The sequence below is a fragment of the Hypanus sabinus genome, chromosome 30 (assembly GCF_030144855.1).
Source record: "Hypanus sabinus isolate sHypSab1 chromosome 30, sHypSab1.hap1, whole genome shotgun sequence".
Classification (NCBI taxonomy): Eukaryota; Metazoa; Chordata; class Chondrichthyes; order Myliobatiformes; family Dasyatidae; genus Hypanus; species Hypanus sabinus.
In genome coordinates this window covers 27,485,961-27,508,111 of record NC_082735.1, presented here as the reverse complement: position 1 = coordinate 27,508,111, position 22,151 = coordinate 27,485,961, and the positions used below count along the sequence as shown (strand labels likewise).

At 37.2% G+C, this 22,151-nt stretch overlaps 1 protein-coding gene and 1 long non-coding RNA gene across 2 annotated transcripts in view; one reads left to right on the top strand and one right to left on the bottom strand.

The window, feature by feature from the left end:
* Nucleotides 1-22,151, bottom strand: part of LOC132383488 (uncharacterized) — a 124,651-nt gene that overhangs the window by 56,978 nt on the left and 45,522 nt on the right. The window lies entirely within an intron of this gene.
* Nucleotides 1-22,151, top strand: part of LOC132383487 (uncharacterized) — a 101,024-nt gene that overhangs the window by 37,325 nt on the left and 41,548 nt on the right. Inside the window, exons 3-6 of the mRNA XM_059954488.1 lie at nt 3,990-4,160; nt 11,065-11,135; nt 15,690-15,854; nt 21,700-21,818. Of these exons, the coding sequence (XP_059810471.1) occupies nt 3,990-4,160; nt 11,065-11,135; nt 15,690-15,854; nt 21,700-21,818 (526 nt within the window). The remainder of the gene's footprint in view (nt 1-3,989; nt 4,161-11,064; nt 11,136-15,689; nt 15,855-21,699; nt 21,819-22,151) is intronic.

Genomic DNA, 22,151 nt, shown 5'->3' with positions numbered 1-22,151 from the left:
ATTCCACCTTCAGGGAACTATGCACCATTATTCCTAGATCTGCATTCTTCAATGCCCTATCATTTACGATATATGTCCTATATGGATTATTTGGATTATTCCTACCAAAATCCTACCAAGTCCATGGGATTTCTGACTTCTGTCTCAACAGTTTAAGTGCATTTCCTCTTTCTTTACACTAATGTTGATACATTTTTAATTCTAATAAGTAAAACAGAAAAACAGAGTGTTATATAAATGGTGATGAAGGAAAGTGTTAATGGATCTATGTGCATATAGGTGCAACATGCATTGATGAAGGCAAATGGATCTTGGCCTATATGAAAAATCTTTTGTGTACAAAAACAAGGATACCCTGCTTCAATTATGCAAGGTCATGGTGAGACCACACTGAAAGTATTGTTTACAGTTTAGGTCTTTTTACTTAAGAAAAAAATGACTTACCATTGAGGAAATACAGAAGGGTTTCACCAGTTACATTTGTGGGAGGAAGGACTGTTACATGTGAAGAGATTGGGTTAGCCAGACTTGTTTTCACTATAGTTTAGAATAAAGATTGAGGATCTCACTGAAGTACAAATTCTGATATGCTTAGGTATACTAATGCGGAAAGGAAAAGTCCCCTAAATGAAATGTTATGTGGGGGGGGGGGGAGGGCTGCATCACCGAGTCATTCTGTTTCTTCCTACATCCCAAAGGCATGCAGATTAGTAAATTAATAGTCTACTATAAATTTCCCATTGTGAGTGGGGAAGTTGATGAATATGTGTAGAGAATTTTAAAAATGGGATTATTATAGGATTGATATAAATGGGTTTATTATTTCCATGTTGAATGGTTCTACAAATTTCTTTGCATATGAAGAAGGACTTTAAAGACTTGAAAAGAAATTTGTCCTGCAGGAGGTGATGAATCTCTACACAAAAGACAATGTCATTGAATAAGTTTAAGATTTCTAGACCCACAGACATCAGGATATAGGGGAGAATGCAGCTCTGATACTATTAAGTGATACGGCAAGCTTGAAGGGACAAATGGCCTATTTTTTTCTACATTTTATGTTATGTAAATTAACTTTCATATTGCAGTTTGAAAATAATAAACAGCAGACCTAATGTTAGTGTAAGAAAGTTACTGTAAGATATTGCAGATTTATAGCAACTTGTACATAAACAAATATAGAGTTTCAATTCTTTTAACAAGTAAGGCTCATATTTTACAGTATCACAATAGTCAAATAGTGTGTGTGTGTGTATGTGTATATATATGTTATATCTTGCTGGACATTTGTTAAATTGATTTACTTTTTGGGATCTTGGTATTATTGGCAAACCCAATTGCTTTTGGGGAAGTAATGCTAAGTTTCCATCTTGAACCACTGCTATCTTTCTAGTGAAGCTATTCCTGCATTGCTATTGAGGGATTTCCAGGATTTGGTCTTAATAGCAATGTGGGACCAGCATTATTTTTATAAATCAGGTGATGGTGTTTCCATGCGTTTGCTGCCCTTGATCTGCATTGGTTAAGATCACGTGTTTGGGAGGCTGTATCAGAGTTCCTTGGTTGAGTAATTATAGTGTGTGTTATAAGTGATACAGAGAATACTTAAGCAACTAAGTGCTGTTGTGGAAGAAGTGATATTTTAAGTGAGCAGCACTACCAGAATAGTATTACGTTTTGTGAAAGTTATTAGGATTACATATATTCTGTCAAGTAGAGAGTATCCTACCATACTTCTAACTCATTTAGTTAAATTTCTGCTCAGCGGTGACTCCGGGGGATGTGGGTGGTCAAGGATTTGGCAGTGGTAATGTCAATGGATATCAAGGCTAGCTGGTTAGATTCTCAGGTAATGGGGTCCTTAATAATGGATGCCACCTGTTTGAGGCATCGCCTTTTGAAGGTGACCTCGATGGCTGGGGGAGGCTAGTGCTAATAATAGAACTGGCTATGCACACAACTCTCTACTAGGTGTTAAGACAAAAAGAATGGTACTGTACAGGTTTCCTAGGACACCACTCTATCAAGGAAAGAAGTACAGAAAGAAACATGGGAAAATTGAGCTGGTTTGTGAGAGATATGTAGAAGTTTGAAAAGTTGGGATATAGAAGCAGACCATTTCCAGAAACCAAGAGATAAGATTGAGTTATGTTTGTGTAAACAATACTTGATAGAAATACATGCTGCAGTAATATTCTTATGCATTTTGTTTTTGCTTGAATAGTTTTCATTGAAAAGATTATCTAATACTGTCATTATCATTTGTCACATTGTCGCACTATATCCATAGCTTAATATTTTGTATTACTCTGAAGCAGAGGCAACTAAGTTATATTTAAAGACAAAATAAAATTTGGAAAAAGTCAAGTTGTTTCAGAATATTATGCTTACAATTTGTTCACCTGTATGAAGTAGTTAAACCATTGTGTTCATTTACAGTGTAGCAATGGGTCATGAATTTGTAGATCTTGTCCATGTGCTTTTAGATGAGTAATGTTTCCTATTTGTAGAGCATTTTCATTAACATTCATTGTCATCTGGCTAGATAACATTAATAGAAAGAGTAAAAAATATATTTTTTGTTTTCACAGTAAAGCGAACCAACTGTTGATCATAATGGATTTTATTTTCATTATAAGTTGGACTATTTTAATGATGTTTCACAAGTGGGAGATAAATTATAACTCACCCAAGGTAGATTATCATCTGGATGTTGTTTAACTGTGTTTGTAGTACGTGTATACCAACAAATGCCTAAAAAATATTGATGTATTTTTAAACCAGGAAACTTAATTCCCAATATCTGTTCCATATTTAAGTTGTGGCCAACATTGTGATACATTTTAGTGTTACAATTCTGCAAATTGAAACTATTTTGGTATTTTAATTTAATTTCATAATTTAAAGTAGGTTCAATAGGGGAAGGCACTGGGAGAACAGTAGCTGTATTGTTAAGTATGCATATTTCTTAAAAGATAAACCATTATTATAGACTTTAATTTGTTGTGGTCAGAGATTAGTGTTAATAATTCATTCATGTTTTTTCAGCCACTAGCTAGTCAGGAAGTGGATTCGTATTACTAGCTGGAAATATATTACTTGTCATGTTGTAAAATTTTAAATAGTTAGCAGCTACTGTGCACCCTTGTCCCTGTTGATTTTCTTCCTTACTAAGACATCCCAGACACCATTTTTCCCCTTTTTTTATGATGTTTATTATCATTCCATGCATAAATACTATTCAGCTACTGCTAATTTCTCCCACAATGTACCTCATGTAGCTGCCTGTCTCCCTTCCTGACCTGGATGCACCAATTGCTTGCCAGTTCTTGCTCCACCTCTTACCTTCACCTTTATGTTATGGTTATCTCCCTTCTATTTTTCAGTCTAGATACAGGGTGTTGAGCCAAAACATTGGCTGTCCATTTCCCTTCTTGGATGCTGCTTGACACACTGAGTTCCTCCAGCATTTTATTTTTGGCTCTATATTCTAGAATCTACAGTCTCTTGTCTTTATGTTCCTGCTTGCCTCACTCATTTGGTTTTCCATAGACAGACAGACATACTTTATTGATCCCGAGGGAAATTGGGTAAAATATTTCCAGTGCTAAAAACCAGAAAACTCTCTCCACCAGCATGTTAGAGAGGTTGCAGCTTCGATGTGTTACCATGAGAGGGAAAAAAAAATACAACAAATAACGTAAGTTAGAAAAGTAAGAAAACTCGTCGGAGTGACTGTAACAGGCTGCATGCATGGCTGGCGCATGCACAGTATTGCTCACTATAGCTCACTTCTTTAGCTCACTGTTATGACGTCAATTATTGTTCAGTGTCAAACTAGACATTTCCAAACATTTTGTCTTGTTTCTAAAATATAGATGTTATCAAAATGCACTACAATATCCTGTCTCATTTTTTTTTGTTTGAGGATGAAATGTGCAATATCAGTATCACAGTACATTTAATTACTTAGTAATTTGTCTTTCCAGAACTGGTGGCTTACACTGTTGAGTATCTTCTGTATTGGTGAAATGCTGCTTGTAATATTTGTGGAGATTCGTGCATTCTTAGTTTTGTGGAATACAGTACGAAAGTGGAAGAAATGGCGAAAAGATCAGATATTACGAGAAGAAGTTCACTGCCATTCCTGCTGGCCCCAGGTAAAGAAATTAATTTGAAGAGAAAAGTGCACATGTATACTTATCAGCTGTTTCCTTCTGGACCATCAAAACTGCTCCGAACTCCATTGTTTCCACTTTTATATGCAGTCTGATATTAAATGAAAATAAGCAAGTAAAACATATATTTCTGTTGATTTCTGTTGAAAACAAAAAAAACTGTTCCCTTTATTGTCTATAGTCATTTTACTGAATCACTTACTCCATGCACAGTATTTATAAAAAGTGTTCACCCCACCCCCCCCACACCCCCCCCCCCGGAAGTTCTCATGTTTTATTGCCTTACAACATTGAATCACAGTGGACTTATTTTGGCTTTTTTGACACTGATCATCAGAAAAGGACTCTTTTGTGCCTAAGTGAAAAAAGATCTCTACAAGATGATTAATTACAAATATAAACCACAAAATAATTGATTGGATAAATATTCACTCCCCCCCCCCCACCCCCTTCAAGTCAGTACTTAGTAGATGCATCTTTTGTAGCACTTACAGCCTTGTGTGGATAGGTCTCTATCAGCTTTGCACACCTGGAGTTTTTCCCCATTTTTTACAAAGCTGTTCAACCTCTGTCAGATTGCATGGGATCATGAGTTGAACAGCCCTTTTCAAAGTCACCTACAAACACTCAATTGGATTGAGGCCTGGACTATGGCTTGCCTTCCAGGACATTAATTTTGATGTGTTTAGGCCATTCCTGTGTAGCTTTAGCTTTGTGCTTGGTGTCATTGTCTTCCTGGAAAACAAGTCTTCTCTCAGGTTGCAGTTCTCTTGCATACTGCTTCAGGTTTTCCTCCAGAATTTCCCTGTATTTTGCTGCATTAATTTTACCCTCTACCTTTACAAGCCTTCCAGGGCCTGCTACAGTGAAGCACCCCTACAGCATTTTGCAGCCACCGCCATGCTTCATGGTAGGGATGGTGTGTTTTTGATAAAGTGTGGTGCTTGGTTTACACAAAACATAGCATTTAGTCTAATGGCAAAAATCTTAATTTTGGTTTCATCCAACCATAGAACCTTCTTCCAGCTGACTTCACAGTCTCCCACATACCTTCTGGCAAATTCTAGATGAGATTTCAGGAGTTTTTTTCAACAGTAGCTTTCTCTTTGCTGCTCTCCCGTAAAGCTGCACCTGGTGAAGCACCCAGGTAACAGTTGCAGTATGAGCACTCTCTCCTATCTCAGCCAGGGAAGCTTGTAACTCATCCAGGGTTATCATAGGTCTCTTGGTGGCCTCCCTCACTAGTCCCCTTCTGTGTGGTCATTCAGTTTTTGAGGACAGCCTGCTCTTGGCAGACTTACAGTTGTGCCATTTTCTTTCCATTTCTTGATGATTGAGTTAACTGTACTCCTAGGGATATTCAGTGATTTGGAAATTGTCTTGTATCCATCTTCTGATTTGTGCTTTTCAATAACCTTTTTGCAGACATACTTGGGAGTTTTCTTTTATCTTCATGCATCTTCATGCATCTTCACAGAACTGCCAGCAGCAGGAGATGACACTGGTTTGAAGAAAGTGGTGAGGGTTGTTTGCTTGGCAGCATTTTGTTTATCAACATAAATTTGCTTGTAGGGAAGAAGGGTTGACTGCAGGGAACAACTGAAATGGTGACTCCATTCTAAGCTTGGGTCTATGTCCGTCGCCATTTGCACCAAGTGTTCCGACTTCCACCATTCCCTCACTGTTGGTAAACTCCCGGGATTTTCAAAATTGTATGTTGCTTGCAGCATCTGAGAGATAGTTCGCTGTAAAAAATACGCCTTGACTGTAGATCATACCTTGGTTCAGTGGTTGAATCAGCAATGTTGTGTTAGGCGGCAGGAAACGCACTTATGTTAAGATGAATGCTAACCAGATGTTTAGGATGGGCTGGCACACTGTCAAGCAACAAAAAGAACTTTAAAGGCAAGATCCTGTTCCTGGCAGTAGTGTCCCAGAACTGTATTACCTTCACCTAACGCCACCCTGTTTATAATTTCCAACTTTTTTTCAAGTGTTAAAGCCGTTCTCTGCAGCTTGGCTGATGGCCCAGGAATTGACATCGGATGCTTAGGAGGCATTGTTAACTATTTCAAGCACAAAATCACTGCACCATAGGTAAAAACTCAAAAGTTTAAGAGTGCAAGATCGCACATCCACACCTTGCCAAAACCAATACGAGACTGGCGGGAGTGCGACTGTGAGGCGCACGCACCTGACTTGTATTGGCGGGCAAGCGGTGCTTCTCATCCCACAGTGAGACTGTGAAGTGTGTGCACGTGACTTGCATTGGCGGGAAAGCAGTGTTCCTCGCATAACTTTGCGTTTTGGATGCATATAAGGAGACGTTGGTAGAAATAGGTTCCATGCAAAACTGAATCCGCATTGTCTGGATAGAGTGTATGTGACTTCTGAAACCAATTGGGTTCACCGGTGATGATTTGGTATGTCATATTAAAAGGCAATTGAGGCCCCATGTGCCACCTAAGTACCAAAGGTTCAGATGATGACGACTTCTGCAATCAATTATTTTGTGTTTTATATTTGTAATTAATTTAATCACTTTGTAGCAATCTGTTTTCACTTTGATAAAAAAGAATAATTTTCTGTTGATCAGAGTTTAAAAAAAACAAATTAAATCCACTGTGATTCAATGTTGTAAAGCAATAAAACATGGAAACTTCCAAGGGGGGTGGGGAATAGTTTTTATAAGCATTGTATAACATTTGGAAAATATTTTATACCCTCCTCCTAACTCATTTTCTCTCTCACCTTTGCATCATTAGCAAACTTGGATATATAACACATGATCCCTTAATATTATTATTTACTTAAAAGCCAGTGCATGCTAGACTTGACAGGTACAATTCATCAAGTATGTTGGTTAATTCTGAGTTATGTTAACAAATAAATCTACTATACTGTATATAAAAGATAGATAATAAGCATGAAATAAGAAGTATGGGGTCATGCCACCAGGAGCACATACTATTAGTATTGGAAACTACACTTAGTAAACTTAGGGAGCTTCTGTCATATCTGGATAATCCTGATAAGGAATCCAGTTACCATACAATGGTGGACTGCATTGAGAGAATAATGAGAAGCTGGTTACTAGAGTGTGTGTGATTGTAAAATGCTAAATAGCTAAGCTTTTGTTTCTTGGGATGTGTATATTACTGGCAAAGCAACATCTATTACTTACCCTAATTGTCCTTGACAAAGCAGTGAAGCCACTCTTTGAACTATTGCAATCCTTCTGGTGAAAAGACTTTCAGAATCCAGGATCACCCCCCAGCAGCCATGAAGGATTAACCATATAATTGCAAGACCCAAAAAGTGTGCAACTTGAAGGGAAGCCTGCAGGGGGTCGTGTTCCTCTGCTTCTGCTGCTGTTGTGTTTGGTAGTACAGGTCATGGGTTAGGGACTATATTTTGTAAACAATGCACAAAACAACCATTGTATTTGGAGATTATTGCCTGGGCTTTAGTGGAGTGTTGTAGTGGTGGAATGTTTTTTCTTTGCCATTTATAACCACATGCCTAAATGTAATTATTAAGGATAAACAACACCTCTGCCATGCTTATCTTCAACACTGGTGCCCCTTGAAATTGTGTCCTCAGCCCCTACTTCCAATGCACTCAAGACTGCGGGCTAGATTCTGTTCTAACTTCCACTTTCTACAAATTTGCAGATAGCATCACTATAGTGGACTATATCTCAAATAATGATGAGTTGGGATATAGGAAGCAGATAGAGAGCTTAGTGCCATGGTATCATGGCATCTTTTATGTTTTATATCTTTGAAATAACCATTCAAATTCATTTTGTGGAATGACTGAAACAGCTGAGCCAGCGTCCAATTCCATTTTAATTAATATGCCATTCACCTCTGGTGTAATCCATACTGCTTCTCTATTGTTAGCTTTCACATTGTAAGTCTCATGGCTACACAGTCCTGTGTCACTCTTATCATTATCAGATTTTTCATCAACAGCATGCAGATTAGTGTTCTTTTTGAAACTGCATCTTGACCTTTTAGCTTTTTCTCTTCCCTGTACAGTCCATTTATTTTTGTCTGCCCAACACACTCTTTGTATGTGTCCTACTTTGTTGCATTTTCTGCAAGTTTTGCCTTTAAGCCTGCATTGGTCTGGTGTATGTGAGCCCCTGCCACAACAGTAACACAATTTGTTTGGACATTGCAATTTTGTTCACACTCACTTTCATTCCTTACTGTAACTAAATTGTAGCTCTGTCTACTGTTTCAATTGATATAACTACTTTAACTGCTCTTTTAACAGTAAGTTGTGCTTCAGTTAGGAGCTATTTTCGAATAGATTCTTATAAGAGTCTGCAAAATAAAGATCTCCTAGTGCATCGTTAAACCCATTACCAAACTGATAATTACACAGACAATTTCTTCAATTCAGCTATGTATGCTGAAATGGACTCTCCTTCCTTTTGATTCTGTTTATGAAAACTAAATCATTTTGCAACCGACATTGGTTTTGGTTCTAAGTGTTCCTGCATTACTCTCACAATATCAGAAAAGCTCATTTCGGCTGGTTTGGTTCAATTGCTGAAAATACTGCTCAGTTTGTTGCATATACAATATCTAGTTACCTGTTGTGTAATCAAATGTGACAATCTTTCCAATATAGTGAGCCATTTCTGCTCTTTTTTTAATGACTAATATCATCCTGTATTCATTGTGTATGATGCCATGAATTCTTGCATTTTCTGCTTTTTTTAAAATTCGATTGTCTCTCCTTTTCTGAAGAAACATGCTGTACTGCTTTTTTTAAAAAACCGAACATCTCTGTAAAACTTGCTTGTCACCACTGTGATGGTTTGTATGTGTGAAATGCCTTTCAAATTCATTTTGTGGAATGACTGAAACAGCTGAGCCAGTGTCCAATTCCAATTTTTCCCCATCTATAGTAGTGAGTTCAAGGGGTGAAGCACAGCAGCCAGAATTGGCAGGGTACTCTTATAGGATACTCTTGTAATTGACAAATCCTAAGAAGGACTATGACAAGTCCTTTGGCCTTGTGGCATCCACCACTGCTTGAATTTTCTCATCATACTTATGTAACCCTTGTGTGTCAATAGTGTGACCAAGGTAAGTGGTGCTGAGTTTAAAGAATTTACACTTGTTGCATGTGCTCTGAGCCCATAATCTTCTAATCTTTTTAACATCATCTTCAAATTCTGAAGATATTCCTCATCATCCTTACCAGTAACAGTGAATGCCTGGACAGTCTTGCAGCACCTGGTCCATAGCTTTCTGCTAGAGTGCAGGTGCAGATGCTACTCAAAAAATAAGCCTATTATAGCAATAAAGCCTGTTGTGAATGTTTATGGTGAGAAACATTGTGGACTCCTCCTGTCATGTCCATCTCTAGGTAGGTCTCAGCTAAGTACACATTGCTAAGGTGTTTCCTCCAGAAAGGTTTCCTTTATCTTGGGCAGAAGGCATTGACCTCCTTTCAGTTCTTAAAACCACCACAGATTCTGCCAGACCCATTCTTCTTGGCTACTGGGGTCACTCAACCTTGGTCCACTCAACCTTAGAAAGAATTCTTTCAGCTGCTGTGCAAACTTGCTCTCTGGCTACTTTATCATAGAAGGTATAAGGAACCAGAAAGAGTTTGTAAAGCTTGGGTCTGACATTTTTATTTAACACTATTTTTCCCTTGAAATGTTTGAATTTTCCATTGGCATCCTTGAATACTACTGTGGCATCATCTAGTACATTTCTTGATTTGCCTTCAGTTGACTCTTTTGCAGGGGATTGGTATGCAGTTGGTGGATGGATCTCCAATCAAGCTGTAGTTGTCTCAGTTATTCATGTCCTCACAGGCTGTCCTGTTTCTATCATATGCAAGTCTAATGTGGCTTGTTGGTCGTTGTACCTCGCTGTTACAAATGTCATTCCCACAATAGTGAACTTTTCTCCAGCACAAGTACTTAGTTGAATATCTGATACCTTTCCCTCAATGTCAGCAAAACAATTGAGCTGGTCTTTGACTATATGAATGGTACTGAGGTCCAGAGGGTTGAGAACTTGAAGTTCCTAGGAGTGAATATCACCAATCACCTGTTTTGGACCGTCCACATGAGATTCATGCCCCTTCCTCAGGAGGCTAAAGAAATGTGGTATGTTCCCTTTAATCCTCTCTAATTTTTATAGATGCACAATAGAAAGTATTAAATGTAGATGCATAACAACTTGGTATGGCAGCTGCTTTGCCCAAGACCACAAGAAACTGCAGAGAATTATGGACACAGCTCAGCACACCATGGAAATAAGCCTCCCCTCCATGGATTCTACTTTTCACAGCTTTGGTAAAACAGCCAACATAATCAAATACTGCACACACCACAGACATCCTCTCTTTTGCACACGCTCCTATCAGGCATAAGATATAAAGCATGAAAGCACATACAACCAGGCTTGCTATTACAATATTTTTGAATGGTTCCGCAGTATAAAATAGACTCTTGACCTCAGAATGTACCTTGTTATGGCCTTGCACCTTATTATCTGCTTGTACTGCACTTCCTCTAAAACTGGTAACACTATTCTGCATTCAGTTATTGCTTTTCCCTTGTACTACCTTAATGCACTGATGTGATTAAATGATCTGTATAGATGGCAGACAAAACAATGCTTTTCATTGTACCTTCTCAGCTAAGAATGGAGAAGGTTGACACTTGCATTTATAGATGCAGGCTTTTATACCCTCGATATGTTGTGAAATGTATTATAACCAACAAGACATTTTTCAATTCCCATTACTGATTTATTTTATATCTTAAAAGAAATTAGAGTTTTTCTTTGAAAATACATCTCGAATCACAATAGTTTAAATTGTACAAATATGTACAATTTTACTGCAGGAGGAAATCAATTTAAAGAGAAAGATTGTTGCAGTGGACTTAATAAAAGATTACTACTTCCTAGATTGGTGGTAAGTTTAAACATGCTTTAAGAATTGCTCTCTATGTAATGCCAACAAATAAATAATAAGTAAGATGTAAAAAATTTGTTAATCTCATTGTGGGCTATGTCTGAAGAGAGGAAAGGTTTTTATGATTACGAATAAAAATGCCTCCTTGTGTTAAACCAATAATTTCAGTCAGTCCATTTTTTCAGACTTTTATATGAATGTTTAATTATAAATTCCTGTGCCTACAATACCTATTGAATTATTCTGTAACAACTTTCAATATTGTTTTTATGAGATAGCCAACTCAAAAATATTCTTTAAAAATATAAGCCATTTTTTCTCTATGACTGAAGACTGTATTTTTAAACAAATTAGATATGTGAAAATAAATTTGACAAAAATGTAGCTTATACCATAGTATTGTTCTTGATAAAACTGAATGATGAAAGTATTTATTGGGTTGAACAATATCTGTGAAGAGAGATGTTAGAAAATGTTAACTTTGTTTCTTTGCAGGTGTGTCCTGTTCTGCAGAGTACTTAAGAGAATTTTCTCTTTATCTCAGATTTCCAATATCTGCAGTATTTTGCTCTTGTAATTTTTTTTAAAGTTGGAAACCTGCTTTTTTAATGACTATTGATAAAACTTGAAAAATAAAGACAATAAAAGCAGTACCCACCTGCTGTTGGTAGAACCATTCTTAGCATCTGCTGTCCACAAAAGTGAGAACAGTATTTATATTTTTAAAAATACAGTGGATTTTGGGTTATTGGGACACAATGAAAACAATTCATTTTGGCCCAATTAAGCTACTGCTCCAATTAGCCAAAGTTTCATAAAATATGGTGAATTCTGGTTAAATGGGCCATCAGTTAATCAGGGCAGCTATTTAATTGACACAATTCTTAAAGAACAAAAACTGAATTGAGAAAATAGCAGGGATTACCTTCATTTATTTGGGGCACTATGCTACTTAATTGGACCAGGTGACTGTTACCAAACAGTTTCTAACTAGTATGCATTTGTGTGGCCATTAGATGGTCGCCATTCGTGTGGCCATTGGCATACAGCACGGGAGCTTCGTGGTCTTGGTTGTAGCAGGGACTAGGCCTCAAGTCGCAAGTCACCAAGGAGAGAAGCATCAGAGTCAGTGTCTTCCACCAGAGGTGGTGTTGCACTGCGTCCAAGCTGGAGAGCTGGAGTTGGTACTCCCCCCGCCCCCCCCCAGTGTTCACTTGGCAGGAAACAACCCGTACTGTGGTCACTGCAACATTCATGGACTCAGAGTTTTGAACTATACATTTTTGTGTGCCTGTACTTTACAGATATCTTAAACGTTCTTGGTCTTATATGTGCTACATGTGCCTCGTGCTATGTACTACTGTTGTACTGTATTACTGTATTTTCCACCTTGTCTCCAGAATAACGCTGTTTCATTTGGCAGTATTTGTGTATATTCATGGATGGTTGAATGACAAATTAACTTGAAAAAATGGCGGCAGTTGTGTGTGCTCGTGTTCAAAAAGCAGTAATTTTTTTTTACTTTTAGTTGGCAAGGAATAACAAGGAAGACAAATTGGAACTGTTTTGCTCACCATAGTTACAAGCATTCAGGCTTGGAGATGCCAGAAGCAGCCGGGAGTGAAAATGAAAAGATTTTACTATTTCAACAGGTTAGGAATTACAAAGAAGTTGAAGGTATCAACAATCATCTTGAATGTTACGATGAAAATGAAGATTTGGAGGCATTGTATGAAGGTAGTCCATTATTTGCACTAAGTGGCTGCATTAATTTTGTTCATTTATGGCAGATGAATTTATCTATTGATAACTCTTGGGATCTAATACAGTTTCATAGTACTGTAGAAGTATTGGTGGTGTTCTAATTCATTCTGTATTTCATTTAAATACATAAATTGTTCCTCAGTTAAACTATAGTGTTTTTTACACACCTTTTAATTATTTCCATGAAATTTCAGCTAATTGGGGCAGCCACTCAATTAGCCAAAATACACTGGCCCCAATGTGTCCCAATTAACAAGAAAAACGACAAAATACCATTTAATTGAGTAATAATTCATATATTTAAATGAAATACTGAACAAATTAGTACATTGTCAATACCTCTACAGTACTATAAAACTGTGTATTAGTTCTTAATAGTTATTGATGGGAAGATTCATAGTGTATGCTACCATATTCTTTTGACTAACTAAATAAAATCAACCCAGACACTTAGTACCATAATGAATTGCCTTCATTCAAAGTTTTAAATGATTGCATCCTCCAAATCTTCATTTTCATTGCAACATTGTTGATACCATTAAATTCTTTGTAATTCCTAACTTATTGAAATAGGGAAATCTTTTCATCTTCACTACAGCTGTTTAGTGAATCTCCAAGCCTGACTGCTTGAACTGGTAGTGAGGAAAACAGTTCTGGATTGTCTTACTGCTTATTTCTCCCCCAACCATCAGTGATAAAAATCACTGCTTTTTGAACACAAACAGTGTAAATGACGCTATTTAAGACCGTTTGCACTAAGCATAGTGTAGTGTCTTAACTGCCACACAATTACACATGACTGACGCTAGTTAGAAGCTGTTCGGTGACAGTCTCCTGTCCCAGTTAAGTGTCAGTGTCCCCAGTAAGCAAAGGGAATATTGGCTATTTTCTCAATTAGATTTTGTTCTTTGAGTTGTCCTAAATAAGTGGCTGTCCTAATTAACTTAACAAAAAAAATCTGCAGATGCTGGAAATCCAAGCAACACACACAAATTGCTGCAGGAACTCTGCAAGCCAGGCAGCATCTATGAAAGAGCATATAGTTGACATTTTGGGCCAAAACCGTCTCGGCACAAAATATCAACTGTCCTCTTTTCCATAGATGCTGTATGGCCTACTGAATTCCTCCAGCCTTTTGTGTGTGTTGCCCTAATTAATTGATGGTTCAATTAACTGGAATTTACGGTATTTAAACTTTGAAAAGGATAAACACTAAAAGACACAATTTGAAATTATCTTGGCTTTTGTAAAACCATTCACATACTTCTCCCAACACAGTATTTTTCCTTTAAAATATTCATCAATTTCTCTTTTGAAAGCAATTAATGAATATCCTTTTACCACCTGATTGAACAGTTGTTGCAACTACAAAAACTCATTTAAAAAAAATAATTCTCCTTGTTTCCACTTTTTTGTCAGTCACTTTAAATCCATATACTCTGGTTATTGACATTTCATCCAAATTAATTAGTAAATTGAAGTTAGAGAGGTGATATAAAATTTGGCAGATGTGTCACAAAGATTTCTCAAGTATTTGTTTCTTACTGAAGTTGTTAGACTAACTACACCCAAAGACCTTCAATAAATATGGTTTCTTGTAATACAGTATACCCATTTCTTGTTCCACATGGCTTCCATCTCCTTCCTCTATTAATTTTTTGTGATCTTCCCTCATTTTCTTGATCTTGCTTAATTCACAAATGCAGTCTCTTCTAGATTTAAGTATTTAACTTACTTAAGCACAGACTTTCAATTCACAGAAAGTAAATCAGCACCCGCTAGCGTGACTGCTGTAGGCTATTTAGACCTTAATCAAATAAAGCGAACTATGAAGATTCAACAATTCTAACACCTGTGATGTAGCAACTAACTTTTTATTGCAGCATGAAAGAGAAGTGTCCAAGATAGATCAGCTTTGATCATATTGAATGATTGGGCCTGGTGGGCAATTCCAGCTCCTATTTTATTGTGTTCTTGTAACTGAGTTTTGTGTTGGGTGGCTCACTTTGATTAATGCATATTCAGCTGTGCAAGATGTAAGGTAGGATGAAAGCTGAAGCATGGTGTTTGTTGCACAGTTGATAGTTTACTGGTGATGCTGGCATCAATCTGGTAAAGAGACTGGTGCTTTTTTTGCCTTCTGATACAAGTGGCTATGCCCATTCAGATACACATCTTGAACAACGGAGGGCTGCAAACCCGGTGCTATACTGCTGTTTCTCCTCCCATTAGGTTGCTGATAGCATTGTTCATAAAGTGCCAATATCCAAAAACTAATTTTTGAACACGGAGGGAGTTGCCTACCCTTCCAAAAAAAAGTAAAGTGGACAGTCAAGATTATTCCTCAGATTCACTGATTCTCTCACTAGATGTCATGCTATATATAGTAAGCACCATGCAAGACCATCTTTCCTGCTGATGGAAGGAAAGAAACTGCAGTCAGTACTCAAAACCAGAGGCTGGTGATACCTGCAGAACTAAATTGCAGGAGTCAATGCTGTAAGTGTTTTAATGAAATTGTCCTGTCCTAAAGTGTTAAAATGCCACTCACATTGTTTTTCAGTGTTTCAAGACTGATTAGCATTTTGATTAGCAGTTCTGATGCTGTTATCAATTGATAACATTAACTTTGATTCTCTTGCCACAGATGTTGGCTGACCTACTACATATTTACAGCATTCATTACTTTATAAAAAGTCAGACTTTTGCAGTTTTTATACACAAGTTACCCACATAACACTATTATTAATGATTTCTACTTTCATTAGACTGATTGTATTCTTTTTGTAGGCATACACATGACTGCATTGTCCTGACCTTTTTATTCGCGGTGGTTTGCACCCACTTGATTGCACTTGGTCTGACAGGAAACATCAAGATGCTTTGTCAGCACCTTATTGCATTGTCATTCATTCCATTATGGCTGAAGAATATGAAGCATCTTCGTGCTTTAAGGTAAAATATGGGAAGATTTCACTGAAGTGTGGCTGTCTATCTCCAAGATATAATAATTTTCACTTTTTACCTTGTACATCTATTCTAAATCTGTGTATTGTTCATTAGTATTATTACTCATTTATATCTGTGTCTCGATGGTTTTGTTTATAGCATGGAAAATAAGAACCAGACATGTTAATTCAGCCTGTTTGCCTGTTCTGTCTTTCAATACTGCCATGGTTGATTATCTTTCTTAGTACGTTATTTCTGTTCTCTCTGCAAAGAACTCGAACCTTTTTTATATAGAAATGTGGGTGTTGTAGCTAGTAGAACTGTTGCCTTACAAATCCAGCAACGTCCAGTGCTTTCTATGTGAGGATTGCACTTTGTCCTTCTGATAGTTGTTTCCTCCAGATGTTCCCGTCTTCCCCATATCTCAAAAATAAGCGGATTGGTAGGTTAATTAGCCACTATAAATTGCCTTTAGTGTGTAAATATGTGATAGAATTTGAGGAGTGGATGGGAATGTGGAGAAAGTAACATAGTCTAGTGTGAAACTAGCTTAAGGATGCATGAATGATGGTTGGCATAGACTTGGTAGCTGGAAGAATTTGCTTCTATACTCTATCTCTCTCTACGACTCTAAATTTATATGTCTCCTTATTCAATACGTCAGGTGTCTTGATTCACCATCTTCTGAGTGAAAAGAAATCCTCCTAATCTCAGTCTTAGAACTGTCACCCTCAACCTGAGATTTTAATCTTTATTCAGGGTGCCCAGTCATGGGAGACATTTTCCCCACTTTTGATGTGTCTCATTCAGTGAGAATTTTACACGTTTCAAGTCCATCTCACTTTACGTTCCTAATCTCTCTGCCATCCCTGGATCAGTTTGGTGAATCTTCACTGCACTCCCTGTGCAGCAAATGCATCTCTGTTAAGTAAGGAGACTAAAACAACATGCAGTATTTCAGTTGTAGTTTTACCAAGTGCTGACATAACTGTGGCAAGACATCCTGACTTCCATATTCAAAGTCTCTTGCTGTGAAAGCAAACATGTCAATACACCATAACTGTTTGCTTCATTGGCATATTTGCTTCCGTAACTGGTGTTCAAGATCATCCAAATCTCTTTGTGCATCAACACATCCCAGTTTAAATACCATCTAAATAATAGGCTTCTTATTTTCCTACAGAAATAGTTACCTTTTTGGTACTTTGTACAATCATTCAACTTGTTAAAATCTCCTTTAGCATCTGCACCCTTTTCACAATCTGCCAGCCTACATATTTTTGTGATTTTGATATATTTAGAAATATTGCATTTTATTCCCTCTCTCAAATCACTGGTACAATATATCTTATGAATATGAGGCCCAAGCATTATATCCACAGGACCCCATTAATTATTGCCCACTACCCTGGAAAATTACTTCTTTGTTGCCCTTTTGTTACTATTTTTCATCAATTTTCTATACAATAAGATGGCGGTGTACTTGCTTGCAGTGGCTTCTTCAGGTCCAACTAATAGTGCAAAAGTGTATCTTAAATGTTTTCTTGTGATCACAAAACCCTGATGGACATTGGTAATACAAAATATTGCAAGTCTGGTTCATTAGTTTATTGGCGAGACTAATGATAGGGGAGCTGTGTGGCCTCAGTTGTTGCACAGATCAGACCGTTATGCTGCAGTGTCACCTGTAACAGTTGTCCAGAGTGGAAGTACTGGAAGTTGTATGGGAGAGAACAGAGGAATCCATGCAAGGTTGAGAGCTGGCTCCTCCCATTGATGCTGCTCTCAAGAATTTGCTCTTTGGAAGATAAACTGGATTGCCTGAGGCTGGCTTAGTGCAAGACACGCTGATTTGCTTATATCTGCTGAGTCAAATGTCATCTGCTGATCCAGTGTAAGATGAAGAACTTTTGGGTACTTATACTTGCAAAAATGTGACTCCAGGGCAACATGACATGCATCATCAATCTTAAAGCCATGCCACTTGGGGACCTGTGCTAGTATTTTTGTGACTGTATGTGCTATTGTAACTATATGTGTAGTGCATAACTCTGTGTACTATGTTTTGCACCTTGGGCCCTGAGGAAAGCTGTTTACATGTATATGGTTAATTGACGCTGGAGATATTGATATTGTAATGAGAGACGCAGAAATGGCAGAGGAAAAGAATGTGTATTTTGCATCAGTCTTCACAGTATACCAGGCATTCAAGAGTGTCAGGGAAGAGAAGTATGTGCAGTGAACATTATGACTGAGAAGGTGCTCAGGAAGCTTAATGGTCTGAGGGTAGATAAATCTCCTGGACCAGATGGAATGCACCCTCAGGCTCTGAAGGAAGTAGCTGTAGAGATTGCGGAGGCATTAACAATGATCTTTCAAGAATCAATAGATCCTGGCATTGTACTGGATAACTCTGCTATTTAAGAAGGGTGGGAGGCAGCAGAAAGGAAATTATAAACCTGTTAGTCTCACATCAGTGGTTGGGAAGTTGTTGGAATTGATTATTAGGGATGAGATTATGGAATACCTGAAGCCACATGACAAGATAGGCCAAAGCCAGCATGGTTTCCTGAAAGAAAAATCCTGTCTGACTAACCTACTACAATTTTTTTGAGGAAATTACAAGCAGGATAGACAAAGGAGGTGCAGTAGATGTGGTGTACTTGGATTTTCAGAAGGCCTTTGACAAGGTGTCACACATGAGGCTGTTTAACAAGATAAGAGCACATGGAATTACAGGGACGTTACTGGCATGGGTGGAGCATTGACTAATCAGCAGAAAACAGAGTAACAGAATCACATTCTGGTTGGCTGCCAGTTACCGGTGGAGTTCCATAGGGATCGGTGTTGGGACTGCTGCTTTTTATGATGTATGTCAATGATTTGGACTATGGGATTAATGGATTTGTGGCTAAATTTGTCGATGATACAAAGATAGTTGGAGAAGCGGCTAGTGTTGAGGAAGCAGAGAGCCTGCAGAGAGACTTAGATAGTTTAGCAGAATGGGGAAAGAAGTGGCAAATGAAGTACAATTTGGAAAGTGTATGGTAACGCACTTTGGTGGAAGAATTAAACAGGCAGACTTTTATTTAGATGGGGAGAGAATTCAAAATGCAGAGATGCAAAGGGGCTTGGGAGACCTTGTGCAGGACATCCTAACCTCCAGATTGAGTCAGTGAAGAATGCGAATGCAATGCTGGCATTCATTTCTAGAGGTATAGAATATAAGAGCAGGGATGTAATGTTGAGGCCCATAAGGCACTCATTAGACCACACTTGGAGTATTGTGTGCAGTTTTGGGATCCTTATTTTAGAAATAATATACTGACATTGGAGAGGGTTCAGAGACGATTCACGAGGACCATTCCAGGAATGAAAGGGTTACCGTATGAGGAATGTCTGGCAGCTCTTGGGCTGTATTCCCTGGAGTTCAGGAGAATGAGGGGGGATCTCATAGAAACATTCCAAATATTAAAAGGCCTGAACAGATTAGATATGGCTAAGTTATTTCCCATGGTAGGGGAGTCTAGGACAAGAGGGCACAACTTCAGGATTGAAGGGCATCCATTTACAGCAAAGATGCAGAGAAGTTACTTTAGTCAGCAGCTTGTAAATCTGAGGGATTTGGTGTATTTAAGGAAGAGATAGATAGGTTCTTGATTAGCCAGGGCATCAAAGGTTATGAGGAGAAGGCGGGGGAATGGGGATGACTGGAAGAATTGGATCGGCCCACGATTGAATGGTGGAGCACTCAATGGGCTGAATGGCCAGCTTCTATATCTTATCTTATGGACAATTAAGTAACATATTTGAATCAAATGCATTCATTTTAAGCACTTCTTTTTTATATGGGACTTCATCAAAGACCTTCTAATAATCCAAATATACCATATGTACTGATTTTTCCATTATCAATTCTAACAACTGCATCCTCAGAAAAGTTCCAATGGGTTTGTCAATCTCAAATTCCCTACTGGTGCTCATTGTGATTATTTCAAAGTCCACCTTGCTGAAGTGTTTTCCTCCAGAAAGGTTTGCTTTAATCATAAATATCGTCATTCGAGGAAGACGGTATTGATCTACTTTCAGAACTGTTTTGAATGCTTTTAAGATTTCACAAACTGAACAATCATTAAGCCCATTACTGAGTTAGCGATGCTCAGACATCTTCAATTTATCATGTACCCTTCCTTTTGATACAATTTATGAAACCTAAAGCACTCTGCAATCAACAGTGATTTCAATTCTAAATCTTCTTGCATTACTTTCATGATGTCAGCAAAGCTCATTTTGGCTAGTTTTGGTTAGAGCAGTTAAAATTCTAAGCAAACTGTATGCTCTTACAACAATTACACTCAGCAAAACTGGCACTTGTTTCTCATTGGTTATTTCATTTGCTTCAAAATACTGCTCAACTCACTCAGTATACATGAGCTAGTTATCTGTTGTGCAATTAAACGTGTATCTTTCCAATGTAGCCAGCCAGTTCTGCTTTGTTTGTTTATTGTCATTATCGCCTGGTACTATTTATGAACCTGTGAATTTTTTCCTTTTACATATACTTTTAAGTATAACCCATAATGAATTATATAAGCAACAAAGATGCTTAATCAAACAATAGATTTACAATATTTCTGAAATATTAAATACACTACTGTAACTCAGTGGGAAGCATATCAGAGATTAACTGCAACCACTTGAGAGAAAATGTCTGAAGGTCTTCCAATAGAATATCACTTTTTCTTGTGATATCATCCATGGAAAATCAGAAATGGCTGTTCTGCATTTAGTGACCTTGTTTGGTGTATACCTGATGCTAGGAAAAGTTCACTGCAATTAGTGCTATTTAGCATTTGTCTAATGTTGGGGGTAGTTGGGAGTATGTAAATTGTGCCTAAGATCCATAGTTCAACATTGCAATTGACAAAATGGTCACCTGTGCTTTTTTGTTTGGAAAATTTTAAATTAGATCAGAGTGCAGAAAAGAATGAGTGTTATGTAATCTGATTTATATGATATAATGATTTTTTTCTCTGGTCTTTTCAAAATGAACATTTTGCATTTCTGTTACAGTGTCTTGAAGCACTCTATAGTACAGAATAGGAAATAGACCAATAAGCTACTGCTTCTTGACATTTTTTTTTACTGTTCCTCTTGCGATTTTCCTCCACATTCTTCATTAGTTTTGATCTTGCTAAGATATATAAATTGGGATGCAATTTTTTTAGTTGGGTACCTGAATCATGAGCTGGGGGGCCTCATAACTATATAAAATTTGTCTGATTTACATTAACAGATTAGATATTGTGAGCCTACATTGTTGAGCATCCAAAAGATATTTAATACTTAAACTTGTTATAATAATGTGTGTTATCTGTTCCTGCTCTTTTGAAATAAAATGAATCCGATTTGTTACTCTTTAAAGATTCATTACAAATACAAGGTTGATAACATCAATCTTTAATTAAACCAAACTTTGAAGAATCTAAAGAACAATATCCTGAGAATAATTGATCATGGTTTTAAAATTAGAGCACACTGACAAAATTAAATTCGACATTTTTCTATATTTTTGTATTTCTGGCTGCTGCAAAACAACAAGTTTCATTACAACTGTTAATGTTAGTAAACCTGATTATGATTCTGATATTCAAATAGTCACTAAAATGTATGAGTAAAAATAATCCGCCATCCCAAATTACAAGTATGCGTTCTAATAGCCAAAATCTAGTGCAGGAATTACAGAATTTTTTAAAATATTTATATCATGGAGATTCTTTTAAGTGGTAGGTATATAGATATGTTTAATGCTTTTTTTTTTAAATTTCATGGTATTCTTCTGTTCCATCAGAGTTATAGGGCCCTTTATTGTCACAATTGCCAGGATGATGACCGATGTTGCAAAGTTCTTATTTCTGTACTTCGAATTTTTTTTTGCTTTTGCCTACTCCATTTGGCTGATGCTTGGAGGTAAGTTCAGTTGTTTATTGCCTTTCCTGTTGTTTTGCTTTTGCAATAATCCAAAAATTTGAATTTGTATTTGTCGAGACATAGACAGAAGTTAAAATGGAGAATAAGGAAGTGGCAGTGATCTTAAATATTTTACATTAGGTTTGCAATTGAAGTCAGAGAATATCGAGACTAATGGGAAATCAAGTGTTCCCATGAACCTGGCCTAGTTTTAAGAAGTATGAAGGGTGATTGATAAGTTTGTGGCCTAAGGTGGAAGAAGTCAATTTTAGAAAACCTAGCACATACATTTTTCAACATAGTCCGCTCCTACATTTACATTTACTTAGTCCA